This window comes from Dunckerocampus dactyliophorus, chromosome 8 (assembly GCF_027744805.1).
Source record: "Dunckerocampus dactyliophorus isolate RoL2022-P2 chromosome 8, RoL_Ddac_1.1, whole genome shotgun sequence".
NCBI lineage: Eukaryota > Metazoa > Chordata > Actinopteri > Syngnathiformes > Syngnathidae > Dunckerocampus > Dunckerocampus dactyliophorus.
In genome coordinates, this window is record NC_072826.1 from 19,860,806 (window position 1) to 19,887,500 (window position 26,695).

The window sequence follows — 26,695 nt, forward strand, 5'->3', positions numbered from 1 at the left end:
CAAAAATAAAACAAAGAAGAAAAATCAATATGCAGGTGCTCTGATGCTCACTGACCTGGCGTCTCCGTGATGTTTGGGTTTATGGGACAAATGTTTTGTTAACGTAAATTTTGGTTGAATCCCGACTGGTGCAAAAGCGCTGGAAGTTTGGGGACAGTTTCTCAGAGAAAGCATCCGAATATTATCCCAGCCGTAAGATGTCGGACTCTAACAGGACCTACAAACTGTTGTCTTGCAGCCAACACGGCGTGCGACCCCGTGATCGAAGAGCACTTCCGCCGCAGCCTGGGCAAGAACTACAAGCCCGAACCCGAGACGCCGGCGGCAGCGGTGGCGCCCGCCACCAACTCGGTGTCCATCACGGGCTCGGTGGACGACCACTTCGCCAAGGCGCTGGGCGAGACCTGGCTGCAGATCAAGAACAAGAGCAGCCCGTCCTCATCCACCAGCAGTCCAAACTCCTCCCCCGACAGTCGCATGATCAACCACAACCACTCCCCCTCTCTGGTCTCCTGAACAGGGGCCGCCTTGACCCCCTCTTGGCCTCCTTGACGGAGCGCCCGCCTGCTGGTCTGCTATAACCCCGCCCCCTTCACCTTGCTGACGATCAATCAAGCAATAACAAACTGTCACATGATGAGGAACCTCATCTTCTGTAGTTTTTTTTTTGTACATAAAAAAAGTTTAGCTTTAGTTTTTTCCTGTACCTGTAGTTTTGTTTTCGGGATCTGAGAGGAAAAGAAGCGGGAAATCACCGGACTGTGCTACCAAAGTTTCATGTCAACCCCCCCCCCCCCCCCCCATTGACTGGCTCGACTCTTCCGCCACCGTAACTGTAAACCACTCCAGTTCATTATGCTAACAGTTCATGCCCATTCCCAAACGACCTGGACGCCCCCTTGTTTTTGGCGACAGAAAAGCACCCCCAAATGTTCCCTAGATCCCTTTTCTCACACCAGCTCTGCTTCTGTAGCTCCACGCCCCCATCCTCTCTCTCTCTCCAAACACACACTGTGGTTTTCGTTAAGATTTCTTAAGGTTTTAAGGGTAAACTAATGCATGTGTTTTGTTTTGTTGTTTTTAATAATAGCTGGTATCTATTAGTAAGCATTTCAACTACTTTTTCATTAATTAGCTTTTTTTTTTTTCCTCAGTCGGATGTTAGCTAATAAGTAAGTAACACACGTAAGACAATATACGCTCACTGCTGGATCAGTTGTACTCCATGTTGTTATACCGTTGATGTTACGATGTCGTGTTTTTGTTTGTTTTGTTCTCAGTGTGCTAGCAAACACCTAGCAGCTCGCGAGTTAGCCTCCGGACAGGCGCCGCTAAACGAAACCTTGGCTTTGGGTGTTGATGTTGAATTGCCGTGTGGTACCGCGCACAGAATGGGAACAACCAGGATGACAAACATTCCTCCTTTAGGGAATTCGGAGTTGAAATGGAGTGCAGTACTTTGTTGCAACCAGCAGAGGCGCTGTTGATTCAGTCAGCACTGGCATCCATTTATTTTGATTATTTGATGGTTCATTTTCCTAGTCAAGGCCATTTGGCCAAGCATCCCCTACAACAGACTGGTCATAACCACAACACAGGCATCCGGCTGGCATCTGGAAAGCAGTACAGTTTATTATGGCATGTGAAATTTAGTGTTTGGGTGCCAAAATCATTGATCGTCAACAACTTCTGGCACCTTTCCATCGAGGTGCCTGAAGGGAGCAAAGCTAAATGACATAAAAGTCGTAGTTGCTGTCATTTACCCAACTACACCTGTCACACAGAGCACAGCAAAGCGGGGATATTGCCTTACTTGGCGTGCGTATAACATACCTGGCGTGCGTGTCAGGTGTAAAATTTCTCACTTCAGTCCCACAAGAGATTGCGGAATACTCGTCCTGCTGCTGTTGCGACTTCCGAAGCCGGGAAGTTGCCAGGTCGACTTCATCCAACCCTGTTCTGTGATGGGTGCCATTCATACAGAACAGCGGCAGGCAAACACCCCCGTCGCGGCTTTCTGCCGGAAATGGCCAAGTGAACAGTCTGTGTTGGGATCACAATCCAGTGTTGAAGTATACCCAACTGTACCACTTGATGGAAAAGTGCGTAAGAGCAGTAGAAGATCAAGTGTAGACATTCCGTTCTTCTTACCAGCATCAACAATGTGCAGGGAAAAAAATAAAAAATAAAATCAGTGGGGCATTCAGGAGCTGAGCTTCTGTCAGGATCACGCAAAGTCTCCGCCTCCCACTCAGCAAACACGCAATTTTTGTTGGTTTTTTTTTTTTTTGGTTTGTTTTTTCCTGGTTAACATTTCACTGCCGCGTTGTAGTTTGGAGGCTTTTTATCTGCTTGAGCACACACACACACACACACACACACACACACAGTAGGAGTTTTTTTCTTTATTTTTAATAATAGGTAACTATAAGACCATCATTACGCTGTGCGTAACGGATGTACAGAAAAAAAAAACAAATCCTAGGTATTTTTCAAGGAGCAATTAATTTGTTAATGATATGTAGCTATTTAATTGTTTTTTCTGTCTCGTATTATTATAATCAATGCATTTTCTTTTTGTCTTTTGGTGGAAAAAGTTGATCTTTTTATTTTGTGTTGAATTCAAGTTTGTCTTGTTAAAAGAGAGAGAAAAAAAAAGAAAAGGATGAAAACGTGCAGGAACACAAGAAGCCACTGGACTAATTGTCAGTGACAATCTACTTTAACGGGAGGTGGTTGGTGTTCGCCACTAGGACAGCGGCACCTGCTGCCCGCTTTTCCACGTCTTCCTGGTTCAGTCCAATCGAAAGATGCTTCATATTTCATTTGTCTTTGTTGCCAGATGAGTCTTTTCAGAAGGCATGTGGCGACCAATCAATTTAAAGTAGCATGGACTTACAACTGTAAAAAAAAACAAAAATAACACTTTGTGGCAGTGTCTCCTACTGAAAAGGTTTTGGCAGGCCACCTTTTTGTTTTTTGTACGTAAAAAGTAGCCTCGAACAATAAAGTGCTTTTGAAATCACAGCCTGACTCTCTCTTTGCTGATTACACACAAAAACACAGAAATAATAAAGATGCATTAATTTATTTGTCTTCAGTATTTAGTGAAAATAACCACAAAACTCAGTTTGGAGGTATTGACAACATGACTGTATAATGCAAACTACAACCACAATATTAAACATGACATTGTGCAGGAGTGTTGATCTAGCATCCCCGCAGAGTACACCATTAGCAGACCATTAGTTATGGTTTATTACACACAAAAATAACATAATAAACATTATTTGGCCCCACTTTGGTTTAAAGACTGCTGACATTGTCTTTTCCACACTTGTCTTGCCACAAACTGCAACATGGGTGTGTAAATATCACTGATACACAAGCAACATTCATGGTTCTTATGCCCAAGTATCCCAGTACCACGGGCAACACTGCAATACCTAGCTGGCTGTGAGTTGCAGTGAAAAAACGTATTTGTGTCAATTATTTTATGTTGGAGTTGGAATCACGATGGAGAGCTCAAAATGTTAAAAATACAGTTTTCTTGATGGTTCTGCACATTTAAGTGTCTCAGTAAGAGTGAATGTGAAAAAAACCACAAACATGACGGCTGTGTCAAGGTTTTCGGTTCCTCAGATGCTCTCGTCATCGCTCATGTCCCAAATCTGATGAGAGACAACAAAAAGCATGTTAGAATTGAAAACAATGACTCAACTTTGAACAAATGTACTCGGTATTGGTGGATAGAGCGCTGACTAGAACCGTGCAACCAATCTGAGCTTTGAGCTCAGCTACCCTCTGCCCATCTTTCTTCAGAGAAGGTTTGATGACACTGCAGCTAGAGTGTTGACTAGAAACTCGCAACCACTCCTGACCTTTTAACTCAGCTTCCTTTGCCGTCTTGCTAATGTTTCATGATGCTGAAACGCTGGTGAGAAACACGCAAGATTATGACCTCTGAGCTCAGCAACCCTGAGCCATCTTGGTTCAGATCAAGTTAGTCAAAGTTCACATTTTTGGCTGCTAAATTTCATAGTTTGTAGGTATATCTGATTTTTGTATTTATTTTGCGGCTAGAGCGCTGCCTAGAACCAGGCAAGTGTTATATGACCTTTGAGCACAGCTACCCTCAGTCATCTTGCTTCAGGTCAAGTTTGAAGAAGGTAACATTTTTGGCGAGAGTGCTGCCTAGAAACATGCAAGATTATGACGTTTGATCTCAGCTACTGCTCCGCTACCTTCGTTGAAGTTGCGCTTTGAAAATGTAGACATCTTTGGCTGTTGGCAACATTAGAACTTTTGCTCTCTGCTCCCCTCGGCCATCTTTGAGTGGAATTTCCTGCCGCTCGAGCGCTGCCTAGAAGCATATAAAAAATGTGACCTTCGATCTCAGCAACCGTCAGCCATCTTGCTTCAGATCATTTCTGAAGAGGATGGGATGCAGTTTTGGGCAGCTAGAGTGCTGCCTAGAAGCAACAAAAACACCTTTCCAGGCTGCTCAGTACTGCTCACTCAACAGTAAACCCGTAATAATAAGAAATGAAGTAGAAGCGACGTTGGGTTGTTTCTACATCATCAGAGATTAACTTCTTTTTACACTTGCACACGTACTGAGGCGTTCCTTAGTAGTAAGTGACAGGAACACGCACGCACACACACACACACACACACACACACACACACACACACACACACGTACGTAAAGGAAGCTCCTTGGCAGCAGTGTGACAGTAAACAACAGCGGCAGTGGATTGTTCACATTCCATCTAAGTAAGACGTAATTCGCATACCACTAACACTGGCTGGAATGTTACACACACACACACACACGTACACGCACACGCACACAGGGTTTTGACACATCTATGCTGCATTCCCTGAAAGGCCAATAGGAATGCCACATTTGTGGAGGTCTCATTCCAAATATGTTCTTGCAGGGTGCTTCAAATGCTTGAAAATGACAACGAGAGAAACTTGCAGTCGGAGGCCATTTGTGTCGTCGCACACCGGTCTCCAAATGTGGTTAAAGGCTACGTTGCGCGCTACATGCCAGTAAGGCTTGCAGCGGCGTGGAGAGTGAGGACAATTTCATATCAAAGCTGATGGCGGCCGGGTGGCATCAAAAGGACGACGAGCAAAGAGCTCTTTGAAAAGACTGGAGCCTCTCTGGACGACCGCCATACTGCACTCGCGTGTGTGTGTGTGTGTGTGTGTGTGTGTGTGTGTGTGTGTGTGTGTGTGTGTGTGATTTCAACAAAGTCAAAGAGAGGGGGAAGCAATGGGAGGAGGGGGGGTGTCTTACGTAACATGAATAGATGCAGTAGAATGAAGCCAACCAGTTTACTCCACAGAGTAGGAATACTTCAAATGTTCTTCACTTAGAACATTACCAACATTAACAAGCAATTCCTAAACACAACAACAGCACACAAATACAAGACGTTTGGCTGGATATAACACAATGCAGTACTACTCTATACACTCCAATACTCATTTCACATCATCCTAAAATTAAAAAGATACATAAACATTACACACCACTAAAAATGATCATCAAGTCTACAAAACTAAACAATCATTGTGTTCGTGTTAGTTATCTGCCATTGGCTGGCGACCGGTCCAGGGTGTACCCTGCCTCTCGCCCAAAGTCAGCTGGGATAGGCTCCAGCATACCCCCCGACACCCTAATGAGAACTAAGCAGCACAGGAAATGAATGAATGAATGTTAGAGTTATCAAACATGTATTACTGGGAAACGTAAGCATCGTTTCCCTCTAAAAAGCTCCATCGGCAGGAGCTGGTGGGTCGCTGCCACACTTTGCACTGATGCCAGTTGAGTGTAACGCCAACCATTAACTACGCGTTACCATCCGCACCTGTACTTCTTAACTAACTCACCAATTAAACTGAAACAACAAAAATTCAACAAACAAAAAAAACCAAACTGACCAACAAACCTTCATTTAACCAATCAACCGACACAAACTCAACCAACCAATAAAAACAAACCAACAGACAAAAACCTATCCAGCAAAATGAACATTCACTAACCAACCAACAAATAAAGAACCCTCAACAAACATAGCAACCAACCAACAAAGTCAAACTAACTAACCAACTAATCTACCGGTACATCTACAGTAACTACAGTGGAACCTTGGTTAGCGTCGTTCATTTCTTCCATAAGGTGTGAAACATTGAATCCATTTTTCCCCTAAGAAATAATCTAAATCCAATAAATCTGTTCCAAAAAGCCAAAAATGTTAACACAACATGTTTTTTTTTATATAGTTGTACAAGTATAGTTTTACATGCAGAAAACAATTTGAAATAAGCATATTAGGGTTGGGCGATCATTTTTGTATACCGGTAGAAATTCTTCCAATGATAAGAAAATGACAAATGATCATTTTACACTGAAAAAAGCCGAGTGGATGACGTGTTTGATGACTGTACCGACGCATTGAAATGGCGATAAACACCGCCAAAAGTTGGTGGAACATCCTCTTACGAGCGTGAATGGAAGCTAGTGGGGTTAGCTTAGTTAACATGCTAGCGCGGTTGTGTGTGTGCAACTCGGGATGGATGAGTATACCGTATTTTCACCGCGTTGTGTTTTATCGCTTGAATGTAAGGAGCATCATACGACGCACAATGACGACGTGCAGGTTCTGAGTGGGGAAAAAAAAGACGAGAAGCATGTTTATTCTTGCGCCCAGCTCGTCTTACAGGCATTCTCAAAACACACAGAACGCACTTCTGGTCTTCAAAATAAGAGCGCCCTTTGCCCCATGTCGTCTAACTGTGTAAACAGAGTGTCATAAAAAATATCTTACACATGCAGTTGGAATTGCATCGGTGACTACATCAAGCACGGGCATTATGAATGAATTAAAATAAAATGGATTTCATAGGGCCCTAAGCATGGTCCAGCGGTGGCGGAGTAAGACAGAGCAGAGACAACAAGAGAGAGAAAATGAGCACGGCTGAAGGCGCAGGAGAAGCGGAGACGATAGACGAAGAAATTGTTGCTAAATGGGGAGGTACCTCTGTAACATGGAAGTGGCTTGGCTTCGATAGAGCACATGTGGAGCAAGAGACCATAATACTGTATGCAAAGTTTGCAAAGCAACGGTGTTTTGTTCTACCGTTTCAAGTGCAAACACAGAGTTGAGTAGGAAGAGTGTGTCATGAAGCGTGAGACAGTCAGCGAGCACGCCTACACTTACCCCGTCAAAAATACAAAAGGCTTAGTTCGGTAAACACTAAATGCACTTGCGGTATTGCACAGTTTGTTACCAATAAATCAATAAATGTGCTTTACAATTTGAGACAAATGTATGGGTTACGGTTTGTAGCTTTTTACACAAGACTCCGCTGAATTTAATGATATCGTCATATCGTGATACATCCCAAAAATATCGTGATACATGCTACGGGTTGCCTAACCCTAATGATGAATGAAAGGGATAAATGAACATTTAAGGTTACTTTCACCTTCATTAAAGACGTGACTGTTCCCAAAGACACACTGTGGCAGCAAGACACCAACCACACGGACACCACATTCCTGTTTGGCCTTATTGACTTATTTCTTGAATTCAATCGTGTTTCTTACACCTCAATAACCCAAAATGCAGCCACAGAACTTTTCAAGTGCCAGCATTTTGATAAAAAAGGTGAAAAACATGATCGAATTCAAGATATAACTCTTGACAAAACAGGAAGGTGGTGTCTGTGTTGTGTCTCGCTGCCACATCGTGTCTTTGGGAACACTCACGTCAACAATCATGTCTTCGGTGACGTTAAAACTCCCCATAAATGTTCATTTATCCCTTTCATTCGTCATTTATATGTATTTAGAATTGTTTTATGCATGTAAAACTAAAAGCGTGTTTTGTGTTGACATTTTTGAGAGATGACGTACGCGCTACGTAGCTGACTGTCGGTTCTGGTTGCCAACACAGTTGGACTCATGCAGTGTATCAATAAAACGACAAGATGCGCGCCATATTGTACGCTAACCCGAAAATGTGCGTAAACCAAGGCAAAATTTCAGCATACATTTTCGACAGTAACTGAACGCCCGGGGCGTACGCTCACCAAGGTTCCACTGGATGCTGGAAATAAAAGGTGTGGTTTGTGCCTGGTGGAGGTAACAAGGTGATGACATCCAATATGTTAGGTGATGATAGATGAAGACAGTTGGAGCAAGCTAATACCATTTCAAATAAATACATTGACACTGTACTGTATTGTACACATCACGCCATACACACTGCATACACACCACGGCGCCGTGTACACCACACCGTACACACACGATGGCACCAGCTCAAAGCATTGGCATTGATGCTATCGAGCGTCCATCTTTAAATGCGAAGAAGCTTTATCAGTGCAGGTTAAGAACATCCTCTTTGGACGCCGGTCGCCCAGCGATCTACACGTTAGTAATCTGCATGTCATTTCTCCCGCCAACATGTTTGTTTGTAGTCGGCTGTGTTGCGACTGATATCCCAACTCTAATCCCGGCCCGTTGCTGGAAGGCCTCTAAGATGGGATCAGATAGACCAGCTTTTTGTTGGAAGATTACGGCCAACTGCTGCTGCTTATTATGATTGTCCAAACAAACGGCATCAACATGAACATCTTTAGCAGTGTTCTACTTACCAATGTTCTACAAACACACTATTCTTATTCTCATACACACACACACACACACACAAACACACACACCTTACAACTCTAAACAAGGCTTTATACTTGATTCAACCACTCAAGTAACTATGAAGACCTGACCAACTAACCAAACAATTAACTAACAGCAAACTGACTAACCAACAAAATAAGAAAAAAATAAATTCGCTGACTACAAAAACAACAAAAGCAAAGTCACTAACAAAAAAATGACGTTAACAAAAACTAAAGAGACAACGCTATAGACCACAGAAAGTGTGCAGCTGCAGTATTTATGGATCTGACAAAAGATTTCGATACAATTGATCACAACATACTAATTACAAAATTAGAATGGTACGAAATCAGAGGGTTAAGATTTGAATTAGGTCAAACGCTATCTAGCTAACGGCTATATAGCTAAGGAAGCATAATGTAAAGCTAGGAGAATACACATCTTCAAGTTTAAATATTACATGCGGAGTACCCCAGGGGTCAATACTGGGTCCAAAACTGTTTAACTTGTATATTAATGATATCTGTAAAGTGACGAAAGACTTACAGTTAGTATTATTTGCAGATGATACTACTGCTTTTTGTTCTGGGGGCTAATTAATAAAGTCACAGATGAAATGGCCATACTAAAAAGATGGTTTGATAAAAATAAATGATCCTTTTACTAAAATAATGCTATTTGGTAATAAGAACAGTTTGTGGTCTGGTCCTCAACATATCATACAAGATGCAAAAATGTCGATGACTGCGTTTCAAAGCCAAATCTTGTTTCGCCTAAAACACGAAGATAACAGGTCTGCTTTCATGGATGACGAAGGAAATAAAAAAATACTCACAGTTGAGAGGCTGAAATCACAGGATATTTACATTTTTTAATGAACAAAACGATTAATGGAATACCAACATGGTTGTCGATTAACTGGATGATACATAACAACTACACAACCCAACACAACCCAATCAACAGTCTGTCTTAAGGAGATGATGCTAGCAAAAAAAAAAAGACTATGGTTTACAGTAAGTTGACTTACAGTACATGCGGGCGAGGCGGTGTGGCCCCCCCAGTAGGTAGCTTCTAACCCGTCGGCAAGCCCTGATGGGCCATTAAACACACATCTGCTTTACATATTAGAAGTGACACCAAAGCACAAAGTGGAGCTTTCATCATGGAGGCTGGCTCCATGTAATATGCAATTAGTGGCGGCCACACACACTCATGTGGTCTGCACCGCGAGCAAAGAGAGGAGGAGGAAGGACATCGGTTGCTTGTGACGCAAAAGAGAATGGCGCCACCGTTTCCATTGAACGGACACTTGTTGGAAATGTTGCCGAAAAGAAAGAAAAATGAGGACAATGTGAATCGGGCGTCACTTTGGACTTGGGGCGGCGCCTCTGGGCAGTGTGGCCTACGTCAGGCGTTAATTAGTGGTACACTCCTGTGGAAACTGCAACAATGGAAGACTATTTTTAGCATTCAACATGCTTTTCACTGCCTTTTATGACTTTTCCCTTTTACAGTCGGACTTTTATCAACACATTTGAACGCCAGACATTCAAATCAAGTTAAATGACTTCATAAAGGTGACTTTGAGGCGTTGAATCACCTGCAATCTGGGGGTTAAAGGTCTCCTTTCATCCTCTGTGAATGTTCTGAACTCCTGTTTTAAGCGTTAAGAGCGAAGTGTGAACCGCGTAACTTCCGTAACTTGATAAGCTGTAACTTCCCACAGCTGTTGTTATGTGTCTTCACTAGGGGTGCTCCGGTTAGGGTTTTATGCTGCCGATTCCGATCTTTCACGAGTGAGATTGTCCAATACCCATCACGTGGATCAACTGTACATTTTTCTATTTATTTATGATGAGTGCTATTGGTCAGGGGCAGCGTTAGAGAATTCCAAGGTCCCCTGGCAAGTAGGTACACTACGTCCCCAACTTACGAACATCCGACTAGCGAACATTCGCGGATACGAACACAAGTCGACTGGTCTATATTTTCATGTATTTTGCCTTATAACTCCATATTTATACTGCTATTATATACTTGATGCATGTTTTGGAGTAACACGAATACATGGGAAATACATGGTTATAAATATTTTGCTCAAGATAAAATAATTAACAGAATCAAATACAAAATAAAACACAATACAACTTAAAACAGAATAAATTCGGTGACCAGGTCGCAGGGGTCTCCCAACATTCATGATTATTAGAGCTGTCAACTATTTGTGTTGTATTTATTACTGGCAACATTTGAATTGTACACTTTGTATCACATGACCACTTTGAAGAAGACTGCAAGTAAGCAGTCGAAACAGTCGGGTATAAAAAACTAGCTAACTTTGGTAACAGTTTACAATGAATAAATTGTACACGACTGTATTTAGCAAGCAGATCTCCACCCAAACAATGTGGCCACCGTCTTTACACTATTTTGTGCTCATTTGCCATTATATGAAGGCAAAATGCCTGAATTCAACAGTTATGATAAAAAACGACTAAGAGTTGAAGCAAATATTCTTTGACCCATTGGTGAGCTACTCAAAATCACCTGGCGAGCTAGAAGACCCCTGTGATATTAACACCATGATAAGACTGGACACGCTTTGTGTTTATGTTCATTAAACAACCACATGCAGTGTTTTGAGGACAAGACATAATTAGTATAATGACAACAAGAGGGTAAAGTTGTTCAGCGACAGTTGAAAACGTACATATTGCATGAATGTAATATCCACTTGTGGCTTCCCGGTGGGACAAAAACTAACCGCATTTCAAAACACAATGTAATTGTGGTAAAACGTCACATTTGAAGCCCAAAGACGAGAAGCTAGGCATGTAACGCTAGCTAGCTGCCACCAATGCAAAGTACAGGCAGTGACAGCTGAGCAAAGAGTGTAAACAAAGATGCAAGACTAGTTGAACAGAGATAGGTTTAGTAAGGGAGTTTTCAAACACTCTGGCATCAATTGGCATAGTCTGTGTCAAGCTCAATACGAGACGTGTCATTGTGTTGCAGCAGACATGCAGTATTTGCCGCCGCACGCCGATCGTTTTTTGTGATCGGCTTTGAATGGTGTCTATCGCCATAAGCCTGTCACGTTTTTTTACGGAAACGGGCTGCTATTGATTCGTGGCCGATCGACTGGAGCATCCCTAGTCCTCAGTGTCATATCTTAGCCACAGTGGACCACTTTTCAGCTCCTTTCATCCAAGAGGACACTGAGGGCAACGAGAAAATGTGGCAAAGTGAAGAGTGTGGAGTATCACATAGACTGCAGATACAGGCTAAGCTAACATTAGCATGTGTGTTTATTTTCATTCCTAGCCATGTATTTTCAAATGTTGACCTGATGTGCGGCCAGCAGTGGTGTCGACTTGACCAGGAACTAGAAATACCGTAAACCTCTTGTCCCTCCCCCAGTTTCTTAACCCCTCTATCCTGTTTTTGTCCATCTATCTACCCTCTGTCCCTCTACCTAGTCTTTCTATCGCAACCCAACCGGTCGAGACAGAGCCAGTGTTCTGTTTGAGGTTTCTTCCCTAAAGTGAGTTTTTCCTTGCCTCTGTCGCCAAGTGCTTGCTCATGTGAGGTTCAGTTGGTTCTCCCTAGTGTATGAGGAGCGTGCTTCTAGACCTGCTCCATGTGTAAAGTTTCTTGAATATAACTTCATACAAAATCGATAAAATCGACTTGACTACGACCCCTTTATTTCCCAGACTTTCTTTCTTGGAAAAAATAGTGCTTCCGTTTTCTCACTGCCCTCAGTCTCGTGTTGGATAAAGCACCGGACAACACTTTTCTACTTCCTGTCCCTCCCAAACAAAAGCACTTATCCATGTCTGGCACTGATTGTCTGTAGTGTCCCTATTTTTTTTTTTATTGTTCCCAGTTGACCCCCCAGGGAACATGGGAGTGAGTGCATGCCCTCATCAGTGGGACTAGAAGCAGGAAGAGGACATGGGCGGAGGGGGAAAGAAGGGTAAAGGGTGGCTGACATGACGGTCACAGGGAAAGTAGTGAGGTTCTAGTGGACTTCTGCTGGGAACTGTGCTTGTGGGACAATCCCAGCTGGGGTTACGACCCCCCACTTCAGCCACCCCCCAGCCTGTGTTTTCATAATCGGACAAAGCACCTGCACTCGCAACACTCCAAGCTCATCCAAAAGAAAAGTAAAGAAACTTGTATATCCCCCCCTTACTTTCTCTAAAGGCCAGCTATAACAACAAACAGGGTCTGTCTCGGCCGGGTGTGGCAGCCTGTGGAGCAACAGCTGAGTCCTGTTGTCTCTCCCGGGACAGACTTCTCGTCCCCCCCAACTCGTTTGTTTTTTGGCGACACTTTCTCTGACATGTTTTTGCCTTCTTACTCCACATAAATACTTGTTCTTAAACGATTTATCATATTCTGTCTGCTCTTCCGTTCTTTCTTCTGTCGGTTCCCATGTCCCTCTTCCTGCCGCCACCCCCGTGACACACTTCCTATACTACTTGAAGGTTATCAACACGTGTTCTGAGTCACCTCACCGACGTCACTAATTTTCACACCCTAGTAACAAACTAAACATTTACCCGAGAGGCGGGTTTTTTTTGTCACGATTTTCTTCGTTCGTGAGCAGGATTGTGCAAAAACTAAACCACACGGAGGGGTAGGGCAGGGGACGAGGAAAAAAATAATGATGTCAGTCCTGGAATCATTTTTGACAAATTATTTGACCTACTGCTTCCAATTCAGAATGATCTTTAAATTAACTTAAAAACAAAATATGCCGCTGCAAATAAAAACACAATTGCAGCTTCTTGACATTGCAGCAATATCAATATATATTAGGGCTGTCAAAAATAACACGTTGACGACGGTAACTAATTTACTTCATTAATTACGTTAAAATTTCTAGCATCAGTCCCCAAAGAGTCAGTCTTTTATAACTTTATTCTGACCTGAACACATCAAGAGCAGTGCAATTCCAACACTATGCACTGTATGTATCTCCAACTCACAAACACGCCTCTCGTCAGCTGGTCCTGAGAACGACACTTCATTGTCACTAGACGACAGCGAGGTGCATTCACTGACACTCTAGAAATCACAACAACATCTTTATTATGTGTGTATGTGTGGTCTAAATAAACAGAAAGTTGATAGTCTTATCTCCCACTGACGTAACTCTTACTGCGGAAGTACAATTTGCTGCATTTAAGTATGCTCGGAAATCCCAGGAAATGCATCTACAATCGTGAAACGTGAATTCAACTTAAGTAACGTGGTGTCTTTGAATGCAACCCTTCATGGCTCATGGTTAGTGTGATTCAAACGTTCTGCTGCTATTAAAGAGGCAAATACATTTTCAGACGTGTCGCATCTTTTAGCTTGATTTAAATGTTCAGTTCATTTGGAGCTGTTAACACATACAAATATATAAAATTGTGTCCTGTCATTTATCCTTCTGTTCATAAAATGGGCATATTCCATATATAGTGGCAAATGGTGATTAATCATGATTAATTAATTTGAAAACTGATTAAATTGATTAACATTTTGTATCATTTGACAGCCTTAATATTTACATTATACACAATATGATATTTAAATATTTCCAACTCAATAATATTACTTTAAATATTAGATATACACTCCAACCAAAGTTTTAAGACCAAATTTTGCACTGCTGGATCTTAAGGAGTTTCTAAATTGAACTTCAAAATGCTGTAAAACAAAAAACATTTTTGTTGTTGTTTTGAGCTGTTAAAAGCGAAAACCTTGGCAAAAATGTAGATTCAATGTCGTTTTCTGTCAGGTGTCCACACTATCATGATCTCTTGATGGCAAAGGCAAAAACGCTTTCTCTCTCTAAGGTCTTTCTTTTGGTCTCTGTCGTCCTTCCTTAATTTCTTAATTTTGTTATTTATTTGTTTGAAAGACCGAACGCAACCCGCAGCAGCCATCTCGCCTCTGATACGTTCCAGTATTGGCCGGGTTCTTGTGGCCGTTTCAAATTTCTTCTGCACTTCTTCAACTGTCCAAATGGACAAGAGACAAGAGACAGATGTCCATGTTTTCGGAGCATTTTCCATTGTTAGAATTTGCAGTGCCATGTAATAAAGATGAAGGTCATTCGTAGACTTTTTTTAAGGTAACCCCCCCCACTGGGCCCAGCAAGTAGCCGTTGCACTAAAAAAAGACAGCTTCAGTTGGGCACCATGACAATGAAAAACTGAAGCTCTGAGAACCAGCTCCACCTGGCTCCACCTGGCTATGTGGAGATGTTGCAGGGGGCATCCCTCATGACTGAAGGCCCTTGTCTGTGTGACAATGACTGACCTTTTCAACAGGACAGCGCTGCCGTTCACAATGCCCGCCTGACAAAGGACTTTTTCCAGAGGAATAACTTCACTCTTTCGGACCATACTGCGTGTTCCTCTAATCCAATTGAGAACATTTGGGGATGAATCGCAAGAAAAGTTAACAAAAATGGAAAAATCAGTTCCAGACAGTGGATGCCCTCTGTGAAGCCATCTTCACCACCTGGAGCAACATTCCCACTAGCCTTCTGGAAACACTGGCATCAAGCATTTTTTGAAGTGATTAACAAGAATGGCGCAGCTACTCATAACTGAGTCATTTTTTTAACATTTTATTTCTATTTTAGGGGAAATTTGGGGTTTTTGAGCTATGGTCTTAAACTTTTGATCAGCTGATGAACAGCATACTTTATTTTTTAATGCTTGTTTGCAATAAATTGCTTTTCATCGCAGTAAAACTATGCTCTCCGGATTTGTAATGAGCTATTTTGTTGTCAGCTACATGCTAATAAATGAGCAAATTCTTGGTAAATTAAATGAAAATTGTTCTGTGTATAGTTTGTATTGCTTATTGTGCTTGTACTGAGCAGCCATGTCTCAGTAAGTTACATTTCTAGATCTATGGTTATCATGACACTTTTCCTGGTTGGCATCACTGGTAGCCTTCAATTGTGACATCATTAAAAAATAACACACGCACACAAAATATCAAACAAAGCTTTCTTGTTAGAAATTTTGGTTGAACTCCAAAATGTACCACTTTGGGGGGTTTAGCTCACCTAAGATTGACATATACAGGTACTTAATTTGTCAGTGAATTATATATATGCATCTTTATGACAATTTGACAAAATACATATAAATAAAATACAGGTATAAAGGGTGTGGCTATCTGTGAAGGTCTGATGCTGTCTAAATTAAGGATGGTTTGGCCTTGGCGGAGGTCTAGATAGCTACTTTAAACTCCAGAAGAGCGTGAGGCCTCTCTCTTCTGTTCACTTGCCATCCATGGCCTGCGGTTGGCCACTATTAGTATATGTGCAGCCAGCCACATGGCAATAACAACTTCACAGACCGTGTGTATGCGTGTGTGTGTGTGTTGCCAGCTGAGACCTGCCCTATGTTTAATTAGAGGCATGAGTCAAAGCCAAATGATGTGAGGTCAGATGAGCGAGAGGACCCTGCTAAACACATGCAAACACTACGACACACAACATCATGAAATCCCAAGAGGTTTTCAGCATACTGAGGCTTTAAAAAGGCTTTAAAAAACATTCAGACCAACTTTAATGAAGATTACAAGCCCTGTGAGACACACACACACACACACACATCAAAAGAATGTTACTGATAAACCACAAATGAGGACGATAGAGCGTGCACAGCCGTTCATTACAAAAGCCCTTTGTATTGCCTTCATCTCCCTTTAGGAAAAATCACTTGGAATATGCCAAAAAAATAACATCCTTCATTGTCCGTCACCACATGTCCACTTTGCTGATAATTTAGGCTGACAATATTCTAGAAAACAACAATCATTTCGGGGCAATACTAAGTTAAAGTACTGGAATGAGGGAAAAGTGACCAAGTCACCAAGTGTCTAGTCCTCAAGGAAGAAAAATTGGCAGAACATCAGTTAGGCAACAAGTAGAACTCATGAGAGGGGATTTAGACACAGTATAAATGAAGCATTTTCAAGCATAAAAATGACTAAATGAAATAAAAAACAAATACAAGGCATTCAGAAGACGCATTCAAAGACGTTGTGATGATATGTAGTACTCTACACTGGTCACTAGGTGTCAGTAATGTTACTGTAATGTTCGGTGAGACACACAAGCACAATAATCCATAACACGGGCTACTGTTGTGGCCGTAACCCACGCCAAGATAAAACTTGACTCTGAAACCCCTGTCCCGCCCCAACTCAGCTTCCCTAGCACCAGAACACATCAAGAACAACACCACACACAAGCATGAGTCTTAGTTATGTCTTAAATGGCTTATTTTCTCTTATTACAGTACAGGTATGTCTACTATATTGGGTAATTGGAGTGTAAAGGTGACTACAGGGGCGTTATTTTATGTCTAGAGGGCTCACATAATGTTAAAAAATGTATTTAGAAGGTCGTAAACAGGTTTTCTACGCTATTACGAACATATTCCAGAAATGAGCTTATCATGATTGGGTCTGGAACCAATTCACAGCAATAAATGAGGCTTGATAAATGAGGGATTAGTGTACTTTTAGATCAACTACCCACTGAAAATGAGTCAACACATAAACCATTATTGTCCAAACAGCCGGCGACAAAAGTGAGCAAAGTGAACAAAAGATAACTATGGTGGTTGCATCATGGTCTGGGGCTTTAGGAGTGCTGCAGGGAGCACGGCACACCTCCAAGATGACAAGAGTCTTGCTGAGGAAAATGAAGGTGAAGGTAATGGAGTGGCCAAGCATGTCTTCTCCACATCTGAACCAAATTGAGCACCAAGGAAGAAAGGTGGATGATTGCAAGGTGTCTAACATCCACCAGTGATGTCATTATGGAGGAGTGGAGGAGGATTCTGGTAAGAACGTGTGCAGCTCTGCTAAATTCCATGCCCAAGAGGGTTAAAGGCAGTGCTAGATAACAATGGCGCTCACTCTAAATAGCCATACCAATTTGACACAATTTGGACAGACTGATGTGTACACACTTGTGTTAATATTGTGTGGCTGTGTGTTCAGGATTGGGAATTGTTTGAACTTGAACGATTCCGCTTCTGATTCTCATTCCTTGTTTCGATTCTGGTACCAAACGATTCTCGATTCCAATGCTTTTAAGAGTAAGGGTCATAAAAGTTTGCAGGGTTTAAAGGAGGGCGCTAACGAGAATTCTTTTTGGATGAAATGTCTGAACTTCTCCATAACTTGTTTAATGATATGAACTTTTTTATAATCAACTTTACTATTGATTTTTCACAGGGCTATTTTCAACCAGTATCTAAATGTCAAACCATTTAACTTGAATACAAATGTTATGAAGATTCGGTCTCCCTTTACAATAAGGTACACAAAAATACAGTAGTTACTGAGGAACTAATGACTAAGGCACATCAATTTAGACCACCCTGAACCCCTTGGTTACATTGGCATGAGACAGTCGTCATTTGATGTTGGACTTCCCTGATTCTGACTGCTTCCGACGTAGTGCATCAAAGACGAGGTACTCCGTTTTTTTCCAAACCGTGAATCTGGAGGTGCTTAATATGATATCATTGTGTTGCAAACGTTGCACTGAGCCGACCGCTCTTTTTTATGATGGTAAGCCAAACTTTTTAGCTGCTGCTGCTTCTTCATCGGTGCTCGGCTGCTTCTTCATCGCCCGCTTCTTCGCGTGATGTGAGCGTCGAATCAAAATTTAAAAATGCAAACAATCCCGGGAGAATCGCAATTCGTCCCAGTTCCCATCGATGCTCGAGACTCAAAGCCCAACCCTATGTTGACTCACTTTCTGTGGATACTGATTAAATAAGCTGTACACTGACAATTTCTATAGTATTGGCCCTTGAAGAGGTATATTCACTTTTGTCAGATACTGTTTTCTTTATTAGGTCACTGGCACTCTTCTAATTAGGTCACAGGAAATTACGGCAAAGATGTGTATCATTTTGTCCTGCTTATTTAGGTCTGATACAAAGTGTATGTGCAAGTGTGTGTGTGTGCGCGCTTAATGTTCTCGTCCAAGGGTTTGATGCTATCGCTGTCCTCCATGCGCTGGACTGAACAGTGCTGCGGGAAAAAGATTAAGGCGGCATCATGGCCAAGTGTGTGTGTGTGTGAGTGTAGGTGTGGGTGTGCGTGTATGCACTGTATGTGTGTGATCTCCAAGAGCACAGATTATACCTGAGAGACATAATCAGGCATCATGAGAAAAGTCCTGAAGCCTTGACTCGAAAAACACACTAACATAACCATCATTAGTATTTAAGCATTGTGAACTAAGTAAAGGATGCCTCAAAGTACAAAGGGGCGTGTTTGGAGGTGGAAGTGATTCTAAAAGCGCGTTGCTGACACACACAACACAAATAGTGCTTTCAAAGTCTGTGAGGAAGAGGCACAGTATGAGCTAAACGTGGATGAAAACTCAGCTGCCAGGCCAGAAGAAGACATCTCTCTGGGCTGCCTGGCGCCAGAAAGCCATGTATAGGATGCATAGTTTCCTCATGTGTGTATGGAGGAGGGGGGGAAAAGATGGCTTTAAGGGTCCTATTTATGAAAACTCTATGATTGATGATCGGTAATTCTGTATGAGCCCCTTTGGGAGACAGACAGCTGGACATGTGTGCCAACACGAGCCCTAAGCCCTCCTCCACCTACACCCCCCTTCACGACACTCTGGACCTGTTTATAAATAATACACCAGCAATGGAGTCAGTCACAGACATCTCCATCTTATTACTGGTCTATGTCTTTATTCCCAGGTAAAGTAAAAACACTGAATTGTGGTCATGTGTACTGAAACATCATATTTCATTTAAGGCGGAAGGGGGGGGGGGGGCCTTAGATGATGATATCATTACCCACCTGACCTAAGCAAATTACAGAGAATGTGCATTACTTAACAGTTGGAAAACAGTAGAGACCAATGGTTCTAACATTTAATAATATAAAAATAAAATAATAACAAAATTATAATGATTAGGGGTTTAACAGTACACTAAAATGTAATTTGGGTTCAGTTCAGTTTCTTGAAGTGCTCGGTTCGGTTAATTTTCGGTACAAAAAGGGAGAAAAAAATGACTTACGTATATTTTAAAAAATGTAAACACAACTCTTTTTTAAATAAATAAAAGCGACCCATTTGGGTGATATTTCAAATCGAGTTTTTTAAAATAGAAAAATAATAATAAAATAAACAGTTGTATTTAAACAATTGTTTAAACGTTGTGGCGAAATATAATGGACAGTTACAGTCCAATCATCTGTCGTAAGTGAAATAGCAGACACATGTGATAGCTCGTTGACAAAATCACTTTTAGCTTTTTCATAAAATGCTGGTATAACCTTCTGGCTAAAGTGAGGACATGATGGTATTTTGTAGCAAGGTTCAAAAACGTTAATCATATACAGTCGTGGAAAAAATGATTAGACCACCCTTGTTTCTTCAGTTTATTGAACCATTTGAATGCCTGATACAACTAAAGGTACATTTGTTTGGACTAATATAATAATGATAACAAATATAGCTCATAAGAGTTTCATTTAAGAGCTGACATCTAGCAACTTCCATGGTTTTGTTGATAATAACCAAAATCACGCAAATTCTTAAATGAATAGCTATAGCATTGCACTGCCAAACAATTTAAGTCTTATGTGCTATTTTTGTTGTCATTGTTATTTGCCCAAACAAAGGTAACTTTAGTTGTATGAGGCATTAAAATGAACGTGGTCTAATCATTTTTTCCATGACTGTACTTAAAGTCAGCGCTCTCAACAACTGAATATGGATGTAATCTCGTGGCTATAAAAACTCCAATACCATGTTTTACTGCTTTGGCCCAGTCAGAGTTGCTTGCTAGAGGTTGTTTATCTGCTGAAGTGATTGGTGTTTGCACTCTCCTCTTTCTTGGAGATGTAACATTCACTGCCAGTTGATACCGCTTTAAGTGCGCTAACATGTTAGATGTGTTTCCTGCAGTATACCCGATATCCGTGAAACAATGTCGACACACAACTTTGGATTTATCCACTTGCCTTTGACCATCTCTAATTTTAACAGGAAAGCCAAAGTGTTCCCAAACAGGAGACCGGAGTGAAAAGGGAGGGTCTTCCAGCTCAGGCTTCTCGCTTGCATTTGCCATGATGCCATTTGTCACGCCTGCGAGCTACTAGCGTTCTTCCCCCCTCAGTCGGTAGTGTCCGACACTCAGCAGCGTCCATGCGGAAACTTGCCGAGGACTTTAGTTCCGCGTGAAGCTTAGATCACTCTAGTAATAAATTAAATGAGAAAAATAGCATGAAATATAACCGAAACAGTACGCAAGTGGACCAAACCAAACATACAGAACCAAAACGGGTCAATACATCCATGTGAACTGTTACATCCCTAATAATAATAAAATAAAAAATAAATACAACACACCACCACTTAAGTTTTTGTTATTACCACTGGTAAATCTTTGGTTAGTAAATCCATCCATCCATTTTTTATGCCGCTTATCCTCATTAGGATCACGGGGGTATGCTGGAGCCTATCCCGGCTGCCTTCGGGCAAGAGGTGGGGTACACCCTGGACTGGTCGCCAGTCAATCGCAGTGGTTAGTAAATGTATTACTATATATTATTATTTAATAAACTATGATATGTTTCTGTATATGTAGAATTGCTGTGGCATTTAATAAGGGGGTTCATGCTAGAAAAAAAGTGGGCCAAAATTCCTGCACAGACACATTGCTATCACAAAGGCTTGATTTCAGTTGTTGCTGCCAAGGGTGGCCCAACCAGTTATTAGGTTTAGGGGGCAATCACTTTTTCACACAGGTTCATGTAGGTTTGGATTTAAAAACTGCATTTTATGTTCAGTTGAGTTTTAATTGGCTAATATTTAAATGTGTTTGACGATCTGAAACATTTAAGTGTGACAAACTGTATGATATAAAATGTATAAAATGTATGATTTATTCAAATGTATGATTAATTTATTGCCAATTTTCACCAAGTCCTCCTCATGCTTATCACCTGATTTAAATAGCCTGGGTGACTAGGCATGTGTTCCTGCCCTTCTGCCCTTGGGCGACACATGCGATCGACCTACAGCACCTTCGTGACCCACGTTATGGGCACCCCTGCTCTAGACTGTACAGTTGAGAGTCGGATCAAAATAATTGTGTGGCTTGTTTATTTAAGGATAACAAGCAAACAAAAGCATGTACAGTTGCTCCTTTTTTTTAATTTATCAGATTTTATTTGAGTGGATAACAGCAAAAAAGGAGATACATTCATCTATATTGGACAGCAACAATATCCCATTTTATAATCTCTTTGACGTCATTCTCTACAACAGCAATACGGGGTTATTTTGTTTTTTATGGTGACATTTACTTGATATCCATCTGAGAAGAACTAAAATAGTGCAAATATATATTTTGTATGAACTCCTACCGGGAAAGTCAAAACCACTATCACCCAAGAAGAAGAAAAAAGTAATCATACTCCTAACAATATCCTCCGTTGGATGCTCCAATCCCCAGATGCTGCTAGTGTGAGCAAGGAATTGCAGATGTAAATACATTCCATTTCCAGAAAAGTAACAGTAACCAGTCACAGTACTTCTAGCAGGACAGGGTTGGAGAAGGTTAGCGAGGCAGGTTATAAGTCAGTCTCTGACTGACATAACGTGTCTGAATTTAGTCTGTAGAGCAGTGAGGAGATTTAACTCCACTATGTAGAGAGCTGAATGTGCGTGTGTAAGAGAAAATAGAATCTATGTAAAGAAAGGAAGGTGGAATATGTCTGCACATGGCTGACATAGGCATCCCTGCAAGTAAAGCTGGCATGTGTGTATTATTAGCAGCGCAAAAAAGCGTGTCGGGCAATGCATAGTTTGCAAGCGTACGATACGGAAATACATGCATAGCTTAGCAGAGGCGGTGATACTCGATGACGACAGCATAGCACTGTCACACAAATACAAAAGCGGGTCATTTACAAAGAGACAAGATGATGCTTTGGAAAGGACAGCAATATCCAAATAGTGCTCAAATAAATCCTTCAACATTAGGTACACGTGCACAATTGAAAGATCATAATGCTTGGTTTTGATCGACACTGTCATTTAACAAGATGTTCATTGTTGGGGCTGACGTGGAAGTGCACTGCATCAGCTCTTTTTAATATTGTGATCATCTAGGGGAAACAAGAAACTTGTGAAATTCAAAACTATGCACGTATTTTCTGTGTGTGTGTGTGTGCGTGTGTGAGAGAGAAATACTTAATGACGACGGCATACAGTAGCTATGTCACAGAAAAAGAAAAGCAGGTCATTTATAAAGAGAAAGTGCACAATGACGCTTAAATCACTGTACACCTGCAAAATCGAAAGACAACAATGCTACAGTATGTTTTGATTGACACTGTAATTTAACAGTATGTTTATTACTAGGGACACATCCACACATCCACATGTTTTGTCTTCTGATCTGATTTTTTTTTATAGTCTTGCCGATCCGATACCGATTTTTTTTATTTTATAAATAATAGTGACACTTCCCGTGTGAGCTCCCTGCACTATAACACAGCAGTCCGGGCATAGTGAGAGGGAGCTACCGCTGTAGCTACAGACCCGATTATCCAACGTCCAACGTCCAACTAACTTGACATGTCTGCATGGTGGTGTTGCATTTTCTTCTTCTTGCGGGAGTTATAGATGGCAACCACCTTGTTGGAGTGTGGCCCAGAGTTACGAATGTTATATGGCAACCGGCCCAATCTCGTGGCGGAAGACAATTTTTTCCGACCTTCAACATACAGTTGACAGGCAGCTGATCCCAATCCTGAAGATCGGCTCGGGACATCCCTATTTATTACTGTGGTTGATGTTGGAGCACACTGCATCGGCTGTTTCTAATGCTTTTCTCATCTCAGCTACAGCGCCTAAGAGAGTTACTTTGTATATACACTAAAGTCAAGGACAACATTTGAAATTCTAAACTGATATCGTTTGTGTGTGTGTGTGTCTGTGTGTGTGAGATAATTGAGAATGATGGCATAGCTCTATCACTGAAATACAAAGCGGGTCATTTATAAAAAGACAGTGCAAGACGATGCTTTGTAAAGGACAGCAATATGCAAATAGTGCCGTAATAAATCCCTCACAAGCGACAACTTCAGGCACACATGCACAATCTAAAGATGGTAATGCTCAGTTTTGATTGACACAATATGTTTATTATTGTGGTTGATAAAGGAGTTCACTAGTCAGCTGTTTGTTCTTTTTGGTCATCTCAGCTAAACAAGAATTATTTTGTGTATAAACTGAAGTCAAGGGTAAAATTTGAAATTCAAAACTGAGATATTTTGTGTATGTGTGTGTGTGTGTGTGTTGCTAATGAAAAGGCAGGCCTAATGTGTTTTCTCTCAGTCCATCTGGTAATAATTGTAGCGCATGTAGCAACCGTCACTGTGTTTGGATAAAGCTCTGACATACATGAGGCCCTCTGACGCCGCTCTGCGTGTGTGCGTCGGCGTGTTTATGCGGCCGAAAGAGAAAGAAAGAGACAGGAAGAGAAGGCTAAATCAACTTTATGGTCAGTAATGTTATTATTATTATTATTTTAAACGTATACATGGAGCTGTAATCAGATGTGTGTGTAGGTGGGCCGGCTTCCCGCTGGTCGCATGACTCAAGCTGATGATTAATGGCACATTGTTATCCAACACACACATCTGGAGGAGCCTGTGTACGCTGGAATTAAGCCCAAGACCATCAACTTGGATATGAGGTGTTGACAAACTGTGACGCAGAAAGTGGCGCAATTTTGTTTTAACAAAATACTCCAAAGTGTTATTACATAACCAGATACTCAAAACAAAAACCTGTTATCTACAGCCTGCGCTGCAACATCAACTTTTTGCACTTCATTATGTCTCCCAAGCGGCAGTGCACCAAAGAAAAGGAAAGCCATCACCATGAAAGTAAAAATGCACATCATAAAAAGCTCAAAAAGAGGAGAAACGCCCACCGATATTGGCCACTCTTTTGGTCCCATCTGCTCGACTGTCGCGACCATCATTAAGGATAAAGACTTTTGAATGCTAATTAACGCTAGAGGGGTCAAACCTGCAATGTTCCCTCTAAGCTGCTCATTAGTACTACTTTCTGCTATTACCAAATAGCATTATTTTAGTTTTCCTTAGGCTCAAGGATAATCTATTTTTATCAAACCATCTTTTTAGTATAGTCTTTTCCTCTGTGGCTGTTTTCATTAGCTCTTGTGTGCTTTCCCCAAAACAAAAAGCAGCAGTATCATCTGAAAATAATAGTATTTCTAGGCGCTTAAAAAGCAGTAGTATCATCTGCAAATAATACTATTTAATAGACTGCGCGAGTAGAAAAAATAAAAAGGGAGCACACATGCGACTACTTTTTTCAACCCTTTCATTCGCATCGCATGTGTGCTCCCTTTTTAAGTCCATACAAAGTGAATCAAAGTAGAGTATCATTTTGGGGCATCTGTATATAAATCTACAAGTCTCCTACAACTTTTCTTGGTTCACACTGGCAACTCGCGTTGACGCGCGGTTTCATGTCAGCCCTAGAAGCTGTACTCGCTGACGTAGCTAACTAGCTATGTTATCAGATGGATACTGGAGCGTGGCGGGAAAGATGACTGTTCTCTGTGACGTACTTTACTGCTTTCCCACTCATGTGCTAAAAATATTTTTTTTTCTGTTTGTATTCATCGTAATGCCGCTCCGAATGACACACAAATACTTGAGTTTAAATATATGAATTTTTAAAGCCTTTAAAAAAACAAAAAACGTACATCATGACCAGTTGACAAAATTGACAATTCACAAATAAAGAACAAGATAATAAAAACAGTTTTTAAGGATTCCATGGCTACAAGAACATGTGAAATTCTCTTTTCGTCGTGTAAAATAATCAACTTGATGATGGTTATCTATCCAGCTTCTAAAGCCAACATGGCACACACATATAGGCAAATTACATGACAATGAAATGTCTGGAATTTAATACAATTGTTAGAAAAACAAGAAAGTCACTATTTTTATAAATTGTATTATTATTATTATTATTGGAATATATTACCTGACATGGTTGTGGTAGGTTGGGTTGATATCAATACCGTTCTTCTTGTGCAGTGTGTTAAGTGGCCATTAGTAATGTAATTGCATGAGACGTGATGCCAGTCATGTCATGTGGCTGTATGTGTAGCTTAGTACATTTGTGTACAGGATGTAGTAGGCCAGGGTATATACGATACATTCATATTTGTGGACCACAGTCCTAGGGACATATATTTTGGGTTCCACAAAGATTATGTTGAGCAAAAGTATGTAAAGTCAGTATGAAAATTGTCGTAACCACCCAAAGCACATTATGGAAATGGTGCGTTGTTGGCGCTTTTTGGAGGTTTTTTCAGAAGGCTTTATAGGTATATACGCGCATTATATTTAATTGAAAGTAATGTGTGTCAGTTGGTCAATAAATCAACGAAAAGCAGTTAATTTGGATTTGCTGCAGTTATTTTCAGATGGCAAAGATAAATAGTGGTTGGGGATTTACTGTGCATTTATCGTTATCGGGGTAAAACTGCCCTAATATAAATCAATCATACCCATTGTGCTGTAAATTCTCACTAATGTGTTTTCTATAATCCACTTAGTCTCTTTACTCTTGCTTTTGATATCTGATTTATGCCCACCACGCATCACGTGAACATGGTCCTCCTCTCAGCTGAAGATGAAAAACATGATGATTGTGTTGATCAGCAGCTGTGGTGAAATCATGTCAGCACACAGAGATTATGTGTGTGTGAGTGAGACAAGTGAGACAGTCTTCTCTGTGGTCAACATGACCGCCATATCTTGTGACTTCCTAGCAGGGCCACTTGTAGTAGTAGTACTAGTAGTCGTAGGTGGGCGTGCAGAAAGGGTCTTTGTATTGAGAGGGTCACGCATCCGCTG

General features: G+C 41.2%; 2 protein-coding genes across 6 annotated transcripts in view; one reads left to right on the forward strand and one right to left on the reverse strand.

Annotated features, from left to right (window-relative positions):
• The window catches only part of vgll4b (vestigial-like family member 4b), a 34,852-nt gene extending 31,825 nt beyond the window's left edge, over nt 1-3,027 (forward strand). For all 3 annotated transcript variants that reach the window (XM_054783617.1, XM_054783618.1, XM_054783616.1), the window contains one exon: nt 239-3,027. In XM_054783617.1, coding sequence (XP_054639592.1) covers nt 239-516 — 278 coding nt within the window. In that variant the 3' untranslated portion in view covers nt 517-3,027. The remainder of the gene's footprint in view (nt 1-238) is intronic.
• atg7 (ATG7 autophagy related 7 homolog (S. cerevisiae)) overlaps nt 2,938-26,695 on the reverse strand; it is a 79,775-nt gene continuing 56,017 nt past the window's right edge. For 2 of the 3 annotated variants that reach the window (XM_054783613.1, XM_054783614.1), the window contains exon 19: nt 2,938-3,671. In XM_054783613.1, the coding sequence (XP_054639588.1) occupies nt 3,639-3,671 (33 nt within the window). In that variant the 3' untranslated portion in view covers nt 2,938-3,638. The remainder of the gene's footprint in view (nt 3,672-26,695) is intronic. The other variant, XM_054783612.1, reaches the window with a different exon arrangement.